The sequence below is a fragment of the Abramis brama genome (assembly GCF_963993115.1).
Source record: "Abramis brama genome assembly, chromosome: 6".
NCBI classification, from domain to species: domain Eukaryota; kingdom Metazoa; phylum Chordata; class Actinopteri; order Cypriniformes; family Leuciscidae; genus Abramis; species Abramis brama.
In genome coordinates, this window is record NC_139968.1 from 44,133,752 (window position 1) to 44,152,234 (window position 18,483).

Sequence of the window (18,483 nt, forward strand, 5' to 3'; positions counted from 1 at the left end):
GCTCCAATTGACTACGATGTAAATATTAGTGTTGAATAAAAACGTTTTTAAACACCCACCTAAACAAAACCAGTCAAGCTGATTTGCATATCTGTGAATATTTTGTCATCTGAAGGTAAAAAATAAGCAGCTGATGGACCTGTTGAGGCGAAAGGTTCGCCTCGCTCAGCCGTACGCAGGTGTGTTCCTGAAGAAAGATGACAGGTAAGTGATTGTGCGTTTGATATAACGACTGTAAGTTGATGTTGCGCTGATTGTGGCGTGTTTATTTCCCAGTAACGAGTCGGATGTGGTGGAGAGTCTGGATGCCGTTTATCACACCGGAACATTCGTGCAGATCCACGAGATGCAGGATCTCGGAGACAAACTCCGTATGATTGTGATGGGACACAGAAGGTGACGCTCGAAATCACAGCTTTGAAAATGCCGTTCTCAGGAAAGTTGACCTCTGACCTTTTTTCGCCTCATGGTCTCCCAGAATCCGCATCAGTAAGCAGCTGGATGTTGAGCCGGAGGAGCCGGCGTCCCTGGAGCTGGAGGCGGAAGGCGAGCCGCCCAAAGCCGCGCGCCGGAAGCAGAAACGTTCCCGCAAGGATCCGCCGTCTCCGGCCGAGGCCATGGAGGAGAAGGTGCGGGAGGCGGAGCTTGTGGTGGAGGCGCTTCCTCTTCCCAGCGTCCTCATGGTGGAGGTGGACAACGTGATCCACGAGGAATTCCAGGTCACAGAAGAAGTCAAGGTCAGCCTTACTTAGGGATGCAATTTCGGCCGATACCGATAATTCCTTATATTTGAAAGCCGATAACCGATAATTCCTTATATTTGAAAGCCGATAACCGATAATTCTTTATATTTGAAAACCGATAATTCTTTATATTTGAAAGCCGATAACGTTAATTCTTTATATTTGAAAACTGATAACCGATAATTCTTTATATTTGAAAGCCGATAACCGTTAATTCTTTATATTTGAAAACTGATAACCGATAATTCTTTATATTTGAAAGCCGATAACCGTTAATTCTTTATATTTGAAAACCGATAATTCTTTATATTTGAAAGCCGATAACCGTTAATTCTTTATATTTGAAAACTGATAACCGATAATTCTTTATATTTGAAAGCCGATAACTGTTAATTCTTTATATTTGAAAACTGATAACCGTTAATTCTTTATATTTGAAAACCGATAATTCTTTATATTTGAAAACTGATAACCGTTAATTCTTTATATTTGAAAACCGATAATTCTTTATATTTGAAGGCCGATAACCGATAATTCTTTATATTTGAAAACTGATAACCGATAATTCTTTATATTTGAAAACCGATAACCGTTAATTCTTTATATTTGAAAACTGATAACCGATAATTCTTTATATTTGAAAGCCGATAACCGATATAATGGGTCGATAAATCTAAATCTAAGTTTTTTTTATAATTTTTTAGAGCCTGATTACAAAACAAAATTCTATCCATTAAAATCCTTTAGTACTTCAGCTTAAAAAAATTAAAGTATCTTAATTTATTCTATTTAAATCGACTTTTAGTATTATAATTTTGAGTAGCATATTTTTTAATGGTTTTAGTTAACGATAATAACCCTGGTTCAGTATGCTAAGCATTTCCCAGCATATCGGAAAGACATTTATGCGTTTATCCAAAGCGACTCAGAATCACAGCATACGTTGTGTTGTTTTACGTCAGGCCCTGACGGCTGAGATCGTCAAGACCATACGGGACATCATCGCTCTGAACCCACTGTACAGGTAAGAGAGGTGAAAGAGGCTGTTCAAAACCGCATGCTAAAGGAGATCAGTGTGTTTATCAGTGTGTGTGTTTGCTAGAGAGTCTGTGCTCCAGATGATGCAGGCTGGGCAGAGAGTAGTGGATAACCCTATTTACCTGAGCGACATGGGGGCGGCGCTGACCGGGGCCGATTCGCACGAGCTGCAGGACGTCCTGGAGGAAACAAACGTACGTTTACGACCCCTGAAACCCAGTCTCAGAACGTCAGTGTGTGTCTAACAGACGAACTGTCGTTACAGATTCCCAAACGACTCTACAAAGCCCTTTCTCTGCTGAAGAAGGAATACGAACTGAGTAAACTACAGCAGCGTCTCGGGAGAGAGGTGAGGACACGTTCCTGACTAGGGGTGGGAATCGAAAATAGCGAAATCGGATACTTGTCATAAAATTCAAATTTCTATTCCTCTTATCCGATTCCTTTGTGAGCATTTCAATATGACGACTCACAAGGTGTGTGTAACTATATTGGGCAACTCTTAAAGTGACAGCAGCCTAATATTCCTGCTGCCGTCTCTATAGTAACACTGATCAAACAACAAAAGACAGAGAAAATTCACTCGTTTTTGACTGAATAACTTTTGTAACTATATATTTGTACAAAGTGCAGTGTTATTTTACATTTGATTACAGTTTCTGTACCTGAACACCTGGAAATTTCACTGTTAATTTCAATCGTATCTTTGTTCAGTTGTATCTATTAGTTGCGATTTGTGATTTATTTTTTAATTACAGAGTGTTTACTTGTCTTTAATAATCCTTTACATTTATATTAGTTCGGCTAGTTGTTCTTCTATGGTGTTTTTAAACCTCAGGCAAACGCTCCTTGTGTAAGTGTTCTTTAGCCTGTTGACTGTCATTCATGATATTCAGCTACTATTAAATGTTTAGAAATAAGACTAAATGTGAATGATGTCTGTTTTTAGTGGGGTTTTTTTTTTTTACCTTATTGGAATCGAAATTAGAAATCGATAAGCATAATCGAAATCGGAATTGTTAAAATGCAAACGATACCCAACCCTGTTTGTCACGCGCTGTTGCTTATTCATGGCTTTCCGCTGGCCTGTTGGTTTTGATGCTCAGGTGGAGGAGAAGATCAAGCAGACGCACAGGAAGTACCTCCTCCAGGAGCAGCTGAAGATCATTAAGAAGGAGCTCGGCCTGGAGAAAGAGGACAAAGACGCCATCGAGGAGAAGTTCAGGGAGCGGTTGAAGGATCGCACCGTACCTCAGCACATCATGGAGGTTATCAACGAGGAGCTGAACAAACTGGGACTATTAGATAACCACTCCTCAGAGTTCAAGTAAGGAGGTCATCACTGTTATAAACAAATGTAGTCTATGAATACTGTACCGTTTCTTCTTAAAGGATTAGTTCACTTCAGAATTAAAATTTCCTGATGATTTACTCACTCCCACGTCATCCAAGATGTTCATGTCTTTCTTTCTTCAGTCGAAAAAGAAAATGTTTTTTAGGAAAACGTTCCAGGATTTTTCTCCATATATTGTCTTCAATGGGGTCCAACGGGTTGAAGGTCCAAATGTGAGTTTTAGTGCAGCTTCAAAGTCTCGACACGATCCAGCCGAGGAATAAGAGTCTTATCTAGACAAACCATCAGCCATTTTATAACAAACATAAACATTTATATTCTTTTTAACCACAAATGCTCGTCTTGCACTAGCTCTGTGATGCGACACATTACGTAATCATGTTGAAAGGTCAAGCGGGACGTAGGCGGAAGAACAGATCTAGTGTTTATAAAGCGAATGTGCAAAGACGAAGTCAAACGGGCTTTACAAAAAAAATAAAAAATAAAATGAGATGGAGTTTTTTGCCCTACATTTCTGAACTGAAACACGAATGACCTTTCAACGTGATTACGTAATGTGTGGCGCATCAGAGCTAGTGCAAGACGAGCATTTGTGGTTAAAAGTATATAAATGTTTATGTTTTTTATAAAATGTCCGCTGGTTTGTCTAGATGAGACTCTTATTCCTCGGCTGGATCGTGTCGAGACTTTGAAGCTGCACTGAAACTCACATTTGGACCTTCGACCCGTTGGACCCCATTGAAGTCACTATATGGAGAAAAACCCTGGAATGCTTTCCTTAAAAACCTTCATTTCTTTTCGACTGAAGAAAGAAAGACATGAACATCTTGGATGACGAGGGGGAGAGTAAATTATCTGGAAATATTAATTCTGAAGTGAACTAATCCTTTAATATCCATCAAAATGCCCAAGAAGCTGAAAACCCAACTAAACCAGCTTAAGATGGTTGTTCATGGACTCTACCTGGTCATTAGCTGCTGTAGATTGGTCGATCAGTTGGTTTCGACATGGTAGACCTTCGAAGTCCAGCAGCAAACCAGCTGCCATGTTCCACAAAGCAGTTTGACCTCCATAAAATGGTATTTCGCTCATTCAGACTTTGATCCCCCCCCCCATTAAAATCCCCAGCGTCACCCGTAACTACTTAGATTGGCTGACCTCCATGCCGTGGGGAACCAACAGTGTGGAAAACCTGGAGTTGGTCCGAGCCAAAGAGGTGTTGGAAGAGGACCACTACGGAATGGATGACGTCAAGAAACGCATTCTGGTAAAGATCAAGCATAAGCGGCTCAATCTTACAAAGTACGCTTACAAATCCTATTAATTAATCCTGGTGCTTGTTCATTCCTGCAGGAGTTCATAGCGGTAAGCCAGCTTAAAGGCAGCACACAGGGAAAGATCTTGTGTTTCTATGGCCCTCCTGGAGTCGGCAAGACCAGTATCGCCCGCTCAATCGCCAGAGCGCTGAATCGCGAATACTTCCGCTTTAGTGTGGGAGGAATGACGGATGTGGCGGAGATTAAAGGCCACAGGTGAGTGATGCGTGTGAGGCCACGCCCACCAGCTGTGATGTCATGCATGAGCATTTGTGAGAAGTCAATTCAAGTCAAGTCAAGTCAGATCAATTAAATTAAATTAAAATTCTAGTCAAGTCAAATCAAGTCAAGTCAGATCAATTCAATTCAATTAAAATTCTAGTCAAGTCAAGTCAAATAAAGTCAAATCAATTCAATTCAAATCAATTCAAGTCAAATCAATTCAATTCAATTCAATTCAATTCAAATTCAAATTCAAGTCAAGTCAAGTCAAGTCAGATCAATTCAAATTCAATTAAATTCAATTAAAATTCAATTAAAGTCAAGTCAAATCAATTCAATTAAAATTAAATTCAAGTCAATTAAATTCAAATTCAATTCAAATTCAAGTCAAGTCAAGTCCAGTCAATTCAATTAAAATTCAATTCAAGTCAAATCAATTCAATTAAAATTCAAGTCAAATCAATTCAATTCAATTCAAGTCAAATAAATTCTATTAAAATTCAATTCAAGTCAATTCAAGTCAATTCAAGTCAATTAAAATTCAAGTCAATTCAAGTCAATTCAAGTCAATTCAAGTCAATTCAATTCAATTCAAGTCAATTAAAATTCAATTCAAGTCAAGTCAAGTCAAGTCAAGTCAAGTCAAGTCAAGTCAAGTCAAATAAATTAAATTAAAATTCAAGTCAAGTCAATTCAAGTCTTGTAGCGAGAGGAAAAAATGAAGTTTTAGTCGCATAACATCGGTTAATGGAAACGATGTCATTTCGCAATAGTTTTTTGTCGACATTTGGAAAAAATCGCAAATGTTTTGCGCAAATCTGTAATGGAAACGCGTCTAATGACAAAATAAAAAAAGACAATAAAGTGACATTTTTGATCTTATGAGTTTCCAGTATTCTTACCTAACACTAACATAAGTGTTAGACATCAGTGTTGATTAAACATTAGTGTTGAACAATCTTACGGCATTGGGGTAAAAACCATTCCTGCATCTACACTTCTTTTCAAGCTCTTAGTACGCAGTTCTGTGTGTGATTGTGTTCGTGCATTGCAGGAGAACATATGTTGGTGCGATGCCAGGAAAGATCATCCAGTGCCTGAAGAAAACTAAGACTGAAAACCCACTGGTCCTTATTGATGAGGTATGAACAATAAACAGGGTTCGTACACAGTGCTTAAAGTAGTTTTCAAGGGAAAACCCTTGAAAACAGCCATTTTTATGAAGAAGTACTTGAAAATGGGAAATTTATTTTTAATTTTATTGATAAAACAATCTTTTCAAACAAAATTAACGCTGCAGTCTGTCTGATATAGATATAGAGGCATTTTGCATGAATATGAGCGTGATAATACTCTTATTAATATCCAAGTATATGATACAGCTTTCATTCTTCAATCATATATTCATGGGGAAAAATCAGTTTGAATAAGGAATATCTTTGTCATAGTTTCCTTTCAATGGTTAAAGTTATTGCATCTGCAGCACTTTATTCATACCATTTTGTTTTATTAATTTATTTTTTTATTTATCCATTTACCTTTTTTAGAATTTAAAAGATAATAAAGAAAGATATTGTTTTGAAAAGTGCGATCTCTGATTGTAGTCCTTGAAAAAAACAAAAAATTAGTGCTTAAAGTCATTGAAAGTCCTGGAATTTCATTTGACAGTGTGTGTACGAACCCTGAATAACCGTGATCCTAACGTTGTTGTTCTCTCGGTGTGCTGGGATAACTTTGCTGAGTTCATCTCTGTGTTGTGCAGGTTGATAAGATAGGTCGAGGCTACCAGGGCGACCCGTCTTCTGCGCTACTGGAGCTTTTAGATCCAGAACAGAACGCTAACTTTCTCGACCACTACCTGGATGTGCCTGTCGACCTGTCTAAGGTATGAACTAGACAAAATACACATTTGCTGGAAGAATACTATGGTTTTATTTAGGGTTAGAAATGAACACCCACCAAATGCAGGTAAAAATCAACTGTGGTGGGAAACACTGTCAAATCACGAGCCAATGTGTCGTGTTACTTATCATGTTTACTCACTTCATGGGGAAGTTCATGTAAGACAGTTCTGCGCCAATACTCGTGAGTCATCATGATATATTACGGCGTATTGCACAGAATCTGCTCATATCTGGCTTACTTGAACACACTCGTCACTACACAACAAATAACAGCGCTTGTTCATTTGCACTGAAGCAATAGAGAAGATTAAAAAGCATTTGGTGAACAGAAAAGACATTGATATTTTCCAACATCCTACATTTTTCTGACCTGTCCACCTAAAACACATTTTTGGTGATGAGGATGAAAGAGGAAGAGAGGAGATGAAAGGATTTTGTTTGAATAACAAATTAATGTATGAAATCCAAATTTTATAACATATACACTACCGGTCACATTTTTTTGGATCGGTAAGATTTTTTATGTTTTTAAAAGAAGTTTCTTCTGCTCAAGGCTGCATTTATTTGATTAAAAATACAAAAAAAACAGCAATATTGTGAAATATTATTACAATTTAAAATAACTGTTTTCTGTGTGAATATATAGTAAAGTGTAATTTATTCCTGTGATCAAAGCATCATTACTCCAGTCTTCAGTGTCGCATGATCCTCCAGAAATCATTCTAATATGATGATTTGATGCTCAAGAAACGTTTATGATTATTATCAGTGTTGAAAACAGGTATTCACATTTTTATTTCAGGATTCTTTGATGAATAGAAAGTTCAAAATAACAACATTAATCTGAAATAGAAAGCTTTTGTAACATTAAACACTACCGTTCAAAAGTTTGGGCTCTGTAAAAATTTTTATAAATTTTTTGGGGTAAATAAATAAAAGAAATCAATACTTTTATTCATCAAGGATGAGTTAAACTGATCAAAAGTTACAGTAAAGACATTTATAAGGTTAGAAAATATTCTATTTTAAATAAATGCTGTTCTTTTGAACTTTCTATTCATCAAAGAATCCTGAAATAAAAACAGTTTTCAACATTGATAATAATCATAAATGTTTCTTGAGCATCAAATCATCATATTAGAGTGATTTCTGAAGGATCATGTGACACTGAAGATTGGAGTAATGATGCTTTGATCACAGGAATAAATTACACTTTACTAGATATTCACATAGAAAACAGCTGTTTTACATTGTCATAATATTCAAGAATATTATGTTTTTTTAATCAAATAAATGCAGCCTTGAGCAGAAGAGACTTTAAAAACATTAAAAATCTTGCCGATCCAAAACTTTTGACCGATAGTGTATTTATAAACTGTGCTGTAGTTAATCTGCCTCATTTCTTTTTTCTTTTTCGTCCAGTAGAAGTTCTGAATGGCCGGTAACTTTAGTTAATAATGTAGAAGCCAAATTGGCCAGTGAGTGAAAAAGTTAATCTCAAACGCTGGTTTTATTGTTCCTGCATTGGTGTTTCCTTTGGGTTTTCAGGTGCTTTTCATTTGTACGGCCAATGTCCTCGACACCATCCCCGAACCCCTAAGAGACCGAATGGAAATGATCAACGTGTCAGGCTACGTGGCTCAGGAGAAACTGGCAATTGCGGAGGTACGTTCACATGGTCTTTTTTCCTGAAAATCATCAACACGTTTTATTTTTTGGGGTCACCTCGACAATCTGAGTCTGGCATTATGGGTAAAGCTTAAAGCCGCCAACTGGAAGGTTGCTGGTTCAAGACCAGTAGTTAATAAGCCATAACTCCTAAAGATGGTTGTGCACAAATTCTACTTGACCATTAGCTGATCAATTGGATTATAAAATGGTGGATCTGGTTTTGACCTGGGAGACCACCTTAAACCAGCAACAAAGTTGACAAAACCCAGTTAAAACCAGTTTAAGATGATTGTACACGGGTTTTACCTGGTCATTAGCTGCTTTAGATGGTTTATCAGTTGGACTACAAACTGGTTGATCTGATTTCAACATGCTAGACCACCTTAAACCAGCAGAAACGTTGACAAACCCCAGCTAAAACCAGCTTAAGATGATTGTACATGGGTTTTACCTGGTCATTAGCTGCTTTAGATGGTTAATCAGTTGGAGTACAAACTGTTTGATCTGGTTTTGACACGGTAGACCACCTTAAATCAGCAATTAAAGTTGATAAAACCCAGCTAAAACCAGTTGCACATAGTTTCTACCTGGTAATTAGCCCACCAGTTATTTATTATCTATTTATTTCAATGATTTAATTGCACTAGATGGTTAATCAGTTGGATTACAAACTGGTGGACCAGGTTTTGACATGGTAGACCATCTTAAACCAGCAACAAAGTTGACAAAACCCAGCTAAAACCAGCTTAAGATGATTGTACATGGGTTTTACCTGGTCATTAGCTGCTTTAGATGGTTAATCAGTTGGAGTACAAACTGTTTGATCTGGTTTTGACACGGTAGACCACCTTAAATCAGCAATTAAAGTTGATAAAACCCAGCTAAAACCAGTTGTACATAGTTTCTACCTGGTCATTAGCCCACCAGTTACTTATCATTTATTTATTTCAATGATTTAATTGCACTAGATGGTTTATCAGTTGGACTACAAACTGGTTGATCTGGTTTTGACATGGTAGACCATATTAAATCAGCAACAAAGTTGACAAAACCCAGTTAAAACCAGTTTAAGATGATTGTACATGGGTTTTACCTGGTCATTAGCTGCTTTAGATGGTTTATCAGTTGGACTACAAACTGGTTGATCTGATTTCAACATGCTAGACCACCTTAAACCAGCAGAAACGTTGACAAACCCCAGCTAAAACCAGCTTAAGATGATTGTACATGGGTTTTACCTGGTCATTAGCTGCTTTAGATGGTTAATCAGTTGGACTACAAACTGGTGGACCAGGTTTTGACATGGTAGACCACCTTAAATCAGCAACAAAGTTGACATAACCCAGTTAAAACCAGTTTAAGATTATTGTACATGGAGTCTACCAGGTCATTAGCTACTTAACAAGCCATAACTCCTAAAGATGGTTGTGCACAAATTCTACTTGGCCATTAGCTGATCAATTGTATTATAAAATGGTGGATCTGGTTTTGACATGGTAGACCACCTTAAACCAGCAACAAAGTTGACAAAACCCAGTTAAAACCAGCTTAAGATGATTGTACATGGGTTTTACCTGGTCATTAGCTGCTTTAGATGGTTTATCAGTTGGACTACAAACTGGTGGACCTGGTTTTGACATGGTAGACCATCTTAAACCAGCAACAAAGTTGACAAAACCCAGCTAAAACCATCTTGATATAGTCAATGCATCAGGTCTGAGGAGAAACTGGCCATCCCTGACGCTAGAAGTCACTTCCAAAGAGTTCGTTCCACTGGATGCATTGAAGTCGGCATTAAACTTTCCTGGTTTTTGTGCCCCCACAGAGATACCTGGTTCCCCAGTTGCGATCTCTATGCGGGCTGGACGAGCAGAAGGCCAGAATAACCCCCGAGGCCCTGAACGTGCTCATCAGACAGTACTGTCGCGAGAGCGGCGTCAGGAACCTGCAGAAGCAAGTCGAGAAGGTTCAGCAGATTCGTTATTTATTCAGATTCAGGATGATTATTTCTGAGCGTCCCGCTGAGCTCTGTACCTCCACAGGTGTTCAGGAAAGTGGCGTTTCGGATCGTCAGCGGCGAGGGATCGGAGGTCAGCGTCACTTCGGAAAACCTCCAGGATTTCGTGGGGAAGCCCATCTTCACTGTGGACCGGATGTATGATGTCACGCCGCCGGGAGTCGTCATGGGCCTGGCCTGGACCGCAATGGGTGAGCGTTCAAACTCGGTTTACTCGTTTCCAGATTCGACTGAATAGTTTAGTGCAGTTTGGGTTTCTCTGATGTTGGCTAACGGTCACATGACATGCAGGTCTCGTTTAGTAAGTGTGTTATTTTTATCGTTTTTATTTTAGAATTATATAATTATTTTAATTTTCCATTTTTAGTCAGCGATTTCTTTTATTTTGTAATTTTATTTTTACATTTTTATGATTTTGCTTTATTTTGATTCTCTTTTTAGTTATGTATTTTAATTTTGCATTTTCATGACGTAATTCATTCTTAGTTGGTGCTCTGCTTTGACTTGTGTTTATCTTTACATTTTTGTTTTTATTTTTAAATTATTTATTCATCGTTTAGTTGGTGTCTTATTTTGATTTGTTTTTATTTTTAAATTACTTATATAAATTTTTATGATATATTCATTCTTAGTTTGTGCTTTGTTTCATTTTTATATTAAAATGATTTACTTATTGTAATTTGTAATTTTTATGATTTAATTTGTTTAATGGTGCTTTATTTGTTTTTAATCTTAAAATTATTTATTTTAATTATATTTTTATGATCAGATTTTTAGTTAGTGCTTTTATTTGAATTAGTTTTATTTTATAATTTAATACAATTTTAGTGGGGGCTATAACAGTATTTAATTTTATTTATGATTTAATTAATTTTTAGTAAGTGCTTTTATTTTGGTTTGCCTAATTTTAGCACAATTTATTTTATAATTTAATTACATTTTTAGTTGGTGCTTTTTGACATTTTAATACTATATACATTTTTACTATTTAGTTAGCGCTTTATTTTGACTTTATATTTGAACAATTTATTTATTGGAATTTTTCATTTTTATAATGTAATTGTTTTATTGGCACTTTATTTGTTTTTATCTTAAAATTATTATTCAATTTATTTAGTTAGTGCTTTATTTTAATTTGTTTTATTTTATAATTTAAATTGTAGTTAGTGCTTTATTTTCGTTTGCTTTATTTTAACATAATTTACTTTATAATTTTATTAAATTTCAGCTGGTGCTTTTTGACATTTTAATACTATATACATTTTTACTGTTTATTTTTTTCTTTTTTGTTTTTTTTCTCCCCTATTTTTACCACTTTAATGGATCATTATCTTCAGCATTCTCTCATGTGCCCCTGTCCTGTCCTCAGGCGGGTCGACGCTGTTCATCGAGACGTCTCTGCGGCGCCCGAGCGGTCCGGTGGGCAAAGACGGGCCCCGAGACGGGTCGCTGGAGCTCACGGGGCAACTGGGAGACGTCATGAAGGAGAGCGCCAAGATCGCATTCACCTTCGCTCGCTCATTCCTCATGAAGAAGCGGCCGGAGAACGAGTTCCTGGTGGGATCGCACATACACCTGCACGTTCCCGAGGTGAAGATCGTGTGATTATTCAGCAGGAACGTGTCAAGCCACATTTATTTATATAGCGCTTTTTACAACACAGAGTGTTTCAAAGCAGCTTTACAGAGATAACAGGAAAATATGCAACAAAGATTGTTTCTAGAAGAAAATAGCATCAAAGTCCAGCTTAAGTACGTTCAGTGATGTTTTATTTTTGTTGTAATAAAGTTCATTTATATATATAACCGCTCTGGAGTAAACCGTGATGTCATCGTCCAGCTCAGTGTCAAAGCAGGTGTTGATCAATATTAGTGTTGAATATTAAATGTTAATGTCCCCAACTAAGCAAGCCAAGCCAATGGCAACAGTGTGTTTGGTCCAAGCTAGGGATGTGACGGTGAGGGTATTTTCCCACCGGTTAATGGATGCGTGACAACACGGTAATACCGGTATCACCGGCGGGGGCTTTTAAATCGCTAATTTAAAGGCAAAAGTAAAATGCGCGAGTCTGCAAGGTCATTCATAATGAGCGTTTTTTTATCTCATGAAAATGCGTATCTATAGCACGAATTGTTTTTATCGTGCAATTTATACGCAAAAAATATTTGTATGTGCATATTGATACGCACTGTACACCCCTTGGGTAGGATTAGTGATGTGGAGTACGTGCGAATTACACGCCATAAAGTTCGTATCACATGCACGTAAAAACTGTTTTTTGCGAATAAATTGCACGATAAATCCAATTCGTGCTATAGATACGCATTTTCCTGAGATCGGGCTGGTTTTTCTATAGGAATGAACTGAAAACGCTCGCTCTGTTCTGCTCGCTCCACAGCCGTGGACACGTGCGTATTTTAGTTTCGCTTTCAAATTAGCGCCAATTTGGGCCAGTTCGACTCGTAATTCGATCTTTACTTTGACTCGTAAATACAATCTTTACGACATTGTGGTGGCGTTCCTGTGTGCTTGACTTGTAAATATGATCTTTACGACATTGTTTTACACAGTGTGTGTGTGTTGTTGGTGTGTTCAGGGAGCGACTCCTAAAGACGGGCCGAGCGCGGGCGTCACGATCATCACAGCTCTGCTGTCTCTGGCTCTCGACACCCCGGCCCGGCAGAACCTGGCCATGACCGGAGAAGTGTCCCTGACCGGGAAGATCCTGCCGGTGGGGGGGATCAAGGAGAAGACCATCGCGGTGAGTTACTGGCAGAGATGGGGGACTCGCGTCACATGACTTGACTCGAGTCAGACTCGAGTCGCAAATTTAAGGACTTGAGACTTGCTTGACTAAATTAAGAAAATGACTCGACTTGACTTTGACTTGAGATCCAATGACTCGAGAATGACTTGATATACATTTTTATATAAATCATCGCAGCATCAATTGATGAACAAAATGAAAGCAACGGAACCATTGACGCTAGTCATCAGATTCTGCGCGATTGCGTGACGCTGCACAAGCCCAGAAAAAACACACATCGCGGTGAGCGCGCTAAATACAAAAACATCTCCCAGCATCGTTTCTTTTTGGATATAAACACTAGAAATTTACCATATTCATACAAGAAGATTTGCTGTACGCATAATAACTGGCAAGGGATATCGGACGACCATCACAACCTCGAACAGTCAAACTTCATTCACCACGTCTAAAAGTATGGCTTGTGGCTTTATAACCTGTTTGTTATAGTTAATTTGACTATCTTTAAATCTAGAGAGAATATTGGTCAAAACAGCATGCCTCTTTATACACAATTATGTTTTCAAATGTAGCTTAATGTTGTCAATATTCAAATGATAATTAATGATGACATATGTTTTGTATAACATTTGCCACATTTCTTTCAAATCATGCTTTTAAGCCAAATATGTCGTTCTTTCCAATGACAAAAAAACAACATAGAAAACTGTTAATGTTTTGTCGTGTTTTATGTTTCTCTTAAAGCAGGGTTAGATGTTATCAGGGGGTTGGGGGCAAAATGCCAGCAGAATTAATATGCACCCAACATTCAAAATGTGGTGGAAAAATTGCCCTAGTATGAGTTATTTTTATAATTATAACTTAAGATATTAAAAAATATTTCCAGAATATTGGCGCGATTGCAAATGTGATAATGATTTTATAAAACAGTTCAGTAAACAGAGAGTGAATATTGTGATGTGACATTTTAGACATAATATTCCAAGTATTCTCTGTTTTTGCTCTATTTCTCCAATGACAATAGTTCCAAACAAGCCACAGAAAGAGTTATGCGTATTTGTGATTCAGTGACCTAGTTCCAGAACGAATCTGCCGTTTTGAACAAATCAGTTGAATGAATGCTTCTAAGACTCGTACATTAAGACGGTGATTTGGCGCCACCTATTGGCGGTTTTAACTTCATAATTAAAAATATAACTTATAAAGGGGATGCCAGTTTGAAGAATGCCATTTGGTGGCATAGGAACCATTATACTTGAATTGTGAATTGTTTAATACCTTTTAATGGTCTTCTGCAATGTTTGAGGCATATTTATTTTTTCATGCTTTAATGTTGGCCTAATTTCAGTTACATTTACATTTTAGGCTATGTAGTTTGAAATTTTATTTATTTTTGATTTTTATTGGAGTAACCACTCAGCTGTATGTGGAAATGCATATTTAAAAAAAATGTTGCAAATAAAACCATAGTCCACAACTTCTGTAGTTTTAACTTATTTTAATATATAAATTCAGTGAAATCATCAAACGTTTGCATGACTTGCCAGTGACTTGTGACCCAAGCTACGACTTGACTTGACTTGCTTGACATAAAGCAGTGACTTGACTTGACTTGCTTTTCACAAAATTGACTTGGACTTGCTTGAGACTCGAAGGTTAAGACTTGAGACTTGCTTGTGACTTGCACATGTGTGACTTACTCCCACCTCTGGTTACTGGGGTTGACTGCCTTAGTGTGTGTGTGTGTGTGTGTGTGTGTGTGTGACACTGCCGGTGGGGGGGGATCAAGGAGAAGACCATCGCTGTGAGTTACTGGGGTTAACTGCCTTAGTGTGTGTGTGTGTGTGTGTGTGTGTGTGTGTGTGTGGGGATCAAGGAGAAGACCATCGCTGTGAGTTACTGGGGTTAACTGCCTTAGTGTGTGTGTGTGTGTGGGGGGATCAAGGAGAAGACCATCGCTGTGAGGCCGTCATTAGCACATTAATTATGACATAAAAAAGGCAAAATATTTAGTATGATTTAGTATGACTTATGACATACTGATTAAGATATATTAAGTAGTCATACTTTTGACTTGTTAAAACTGCTTTTTTTTTTAAATATAACTTTCATAATTTCAACTTTTTGTCATCGTTTTGACTCCGATTTTTTTAATATGACTTAGTATGTCATGAGATGAAAAGTCAAAATTACGGCATACTAAGTCATATTTATGAGATGAAAAAAAATCTGTAAAAATTATGACTTTAATGTCATAATTTTGACATGTCAACACCATGAGTTTTCATAATTTTCATGATTTCAACTTTTTGTCATTATTTTGACTTCAAGATATTTTTTCATCTCATAAATATGACTGTCGTAATTTTGACTTTCATCTCATAAATATGATTTCGTTTGTCATTATTTTGACTTTTTTTAGCTCATAAATATTACTTAATATTTTTTTTTCCCCTGTGTGACAGAATGATTGTTTCATTGGGCTAAAGTAATTCAATTATTTGGTAACACTTTACAATAAGGTTTTATTAGTTAATATTACTCAACTACATTTGTTAATATGAACAATACTTATTTTATTGATCTCAGTTAATGTTAAAAAACTTGATTTATTTATCGAAAATCACACATTTGTTCAGACATTATGCATGAAATACATTAATACGGTATCACTTTACAATAAGGTTCATTAGTTAACATTAATTAATGTATTAACTAACATCAACTAACAATGAGCAATGCATTTGTTACAGTATTTATTAATTTCTGTTAATGTTAGTTAAAAATCCAGCTGTTCATGTTAGTTCACAGTGCATTAACTAATGTTAACAATTTTGATTTTAATAACGTATTAGGAAATGTTGAAAATAATATTAACTAAGATTAATAAATCCTGAAGAAGAGCAGTTCATGTTAACTGTTTACTAATGAACCTTATTGTAACCAATATCTTACACAATGTTGCCTTATAAGCAAATCACTTTTATTTTAAGGATGTTCGATCACAATATCACACATTTGTATAGACAAGATATAAATGATTAATGTAATTAAGCAAGATTGTGATGATACATATATAGACTTGTATGTAAGTCTTTAAGTTATAGTTATACATGAATTTTGAACAATACCTGTTCTTGTCAACTTTGATTAACCTTTTTGATCCACAAATATTGACTACTGTGTAAGGGATAATGTAGAGTGAGGCGGTTGTTATCATATCATATATAAACGCTAGATGTCTCGTGCGCGCTGCTGGCCAATGGAGGTTGACGTCCGCACGTGGCGGCCATCTTGCCACAGGCAGCTCGCTCACTCGTTTAACGGTGCATGTACTTTTAAATAACCATAACTTGCTAAATTTTCTACCGATTTTCAAACGGTTTGGTTTGTTATAAACGTCAGAGATGTAGTTATGACACTGCATACATATGAATAATTATAACATACATGTTCAAGCATTCGGTATTATAGCCACGTTAATAACGTTTGTAAGAAACAAACCCGTTGGTAAATCCGTCAAGATTTCAGCGAGATAAGAGTGTGTGCGTGCTGATCACTCACAGCTTCACTGTGACAAGATGGCCGAACGGTGATGCCGGAAGTGACCGCGCCATAAGACATCTAGCGTTTATAAATGATATCTATGGTTGTTATAGCGAATACCACCCTTTCAGGCTGATTCAAGACCCTCGTATTCGCTATAACAACCGCCTCGCTCTACATTATCCCGCTTAATACATGGTTACCTACCAAATAAATCAATAATTTGACACAAAATATTGATTTAAAAAGGAGTTTATTGATTTAAAAACGATTGTATTGCTTCCGCTAAAGAAAATAGTCCGTTCCGTCTCTACGGTTGGAATCCTGCGTCCATAGCAACGCTCTGTTTTTCATGGCAACGGTGTGTTATACTTAGCAGCGGATTGTTATCAAGAAATAACACAGCGCATTCTACATAATTCAACCAAGCCATGTAATACATCTATATATTGTATATTTATACTATAGATGTGTGTGTTGTGTTGTGTCAGGCGAAGAGAGCGGGCGTCACCTGTATTCTCCTGCCGGTCGAGAACAAGAAGGATTTCTCGGATCTGGCCGACTACATCACAGAAGGACTGGAAGTGCACTTCGTGGACAACTACAGCCAGATCTTCCCAATCGTGTTCCCGGGACACTGAGCAGTCCCGCCGTTTTATCTTCGTGACATCACACACACACAGAGAAGCAGGACGAGTCATTCCCCGTGTGGGACTGTTGAATCATGGGACGCGGATCATCATGATCCCTGGAGCGCTGGAGACTCTGTTGCTGCTACTCAGACTCTACTGAAGATTTTATACTCATAATCTCGTCATATGTGTAAATAACTGCCTTGAACATGTTTCCTCAAATCATTTACAATAAATATATAAATTATGACAGGCTTGTGTGAGTCTCGATCTGGAGAAAATGATCATTTCTTCAATGTCATTCAATTTTATCAACACAGAATTTAGTGAATTCTGTCTTATGAGGAACATTTTTTGGTGATGTGTGAATTTATTAAAGTTGATATATTTTAATTGCGCTAAATTGCAACTTCATTACAAAAACATTTAAATGGATGAAAAACAAGGTTTGTTAATTACAACTTCACAGTTTCGAAGTAGTACGTCAGAATTTTAACTTTTTGTCAATTTCAACTGTTCCATCTCAAATTCAACTTTTCGTCTGAAAAATATGATTTAATTACTGAAATTATAACATCAAAATGTAATATGGAATAACACTAATTAAAAAAATTGTTTTTGTAAATCATCAAAATTACACATACCAAGTCATATCATTTATAATCATGACATACTTATTCATATGACAGTTGAAATTATACTATGTCATAATTATTCATTTTTATCTCATTTGACGATGTGTAATTTTGATAGATCTACAAAAGCATGATTTTTTTAATCAGTGTTATTCAATATTACATTTAAAGTTGATATTTAAATGGATGAAAAGGTTTGTTAAATTACAACTTCGTCAGAATTTAAACGGTCAAATTCAACTTTTCGTTTGAAAAACATGAGTGTAACTTTGACTCATAAATGAACGTCATAATTTTGACTTGGTAATTATTAATTTCTCAAATATGAATTAGTATGTCATAATTTTAGCTTTTCTTTCTCATGACTAATTTTGATGATTTGCAAAATCATGATTTTTTTGTCATTCAAGATTACATTTAAGTTGATATTGTAATTGTACTAAATTGCAACTTCATTACAAATATATTTAAATGCATGACAAACGAGTTTCATTAGTATATTTTAGTTGGCCATGAATGCTTGAAGACTCAGTAGTGAACATTTCAAAGACAACAGAAATAACCATGAAAAATACATGGAAAGTCCTTAATTCATCAATATAATTAAATAATTTGGTGATTTATATATATATATATAT

The 18,483-nt window shown here is 36.4% G+C and overlaps 1 protein-coding gene across 1 annotated transcript in view; it reads left to right on the forward strand.

Moving 5' to 3' along the window:
• The window catches only part of lonp1 (lon peptidase 1, mitochondrial), a 20,341-nt gene extending 2,733 nt beyond the window's left edge, over positions 1 to 17,608 (forward strand). Inside the window, exons 2-18 of the mRNA XM_084117542.1 lie at positions 116 to 204; positions 277 to 396; positions 479 to 737; positions 1,706 to 1,767; positions 1,846 to 1,975; positions 2,047 to 2,130; positions 2,888 to 3,108; positions 4,264 to 4,402; positions 4,489 to 4,667; positions 5,728 to 5,815; positions 6,436 to 6,558; positions 8,126 to 8,242; positions 10,074 to 10,214; positions 10,291 to 10,456; positions 11,635 to 11,855; positions 12,862 to 13,026; positions 17,070 to 17,608. Coding sequence (XP_083973668.1) covers positions 116 to 204; positions 277 to 396; positions 479 to 737; positions 1,706 to 1,767; positions 1,846 to 1,975; positions 2,047 to 2,130; positions 2,888 to 3,108; positions 4,264 to 4,402; positions 4,489 to 4,667; positions 5,728 to 5,815; positions 6,436 to 6,558; positions 8,126 to 8,242; positions 10,074 to 10,214; positions 10,291 to 10,456; positions 11,635 to 11,855; positions 12,862 to 13,026; positions 17,070 to 17,219 — 2,454 coding nt within the window. The 3' untranslated portion in view covers positions 17,220 to 17,608. The remainder of the gene's footprint in view (positions 1 to 115; positions 205 to 276; positions 397 to 478; positions 738 to 1,705; positions 1,768 to 1,845; positions 1,976 to 2,046; positions 2,131 to 2,887; positions 3,109 to 4,263; positions 4,403 to 4,488; positions 4,668 to 5,727; positions 5,816 to 6,435; positions 6,559 to 8,125; positions 8,243 to 10,073; positions 10,215 to 10,290; positions 10,457 to 11,634; positions 11,856 to 12,861; positions 13,027 to 17,069) is intronic.
• Positions 17,609 to 18,483: the final 875 nt, after the last annotated feature.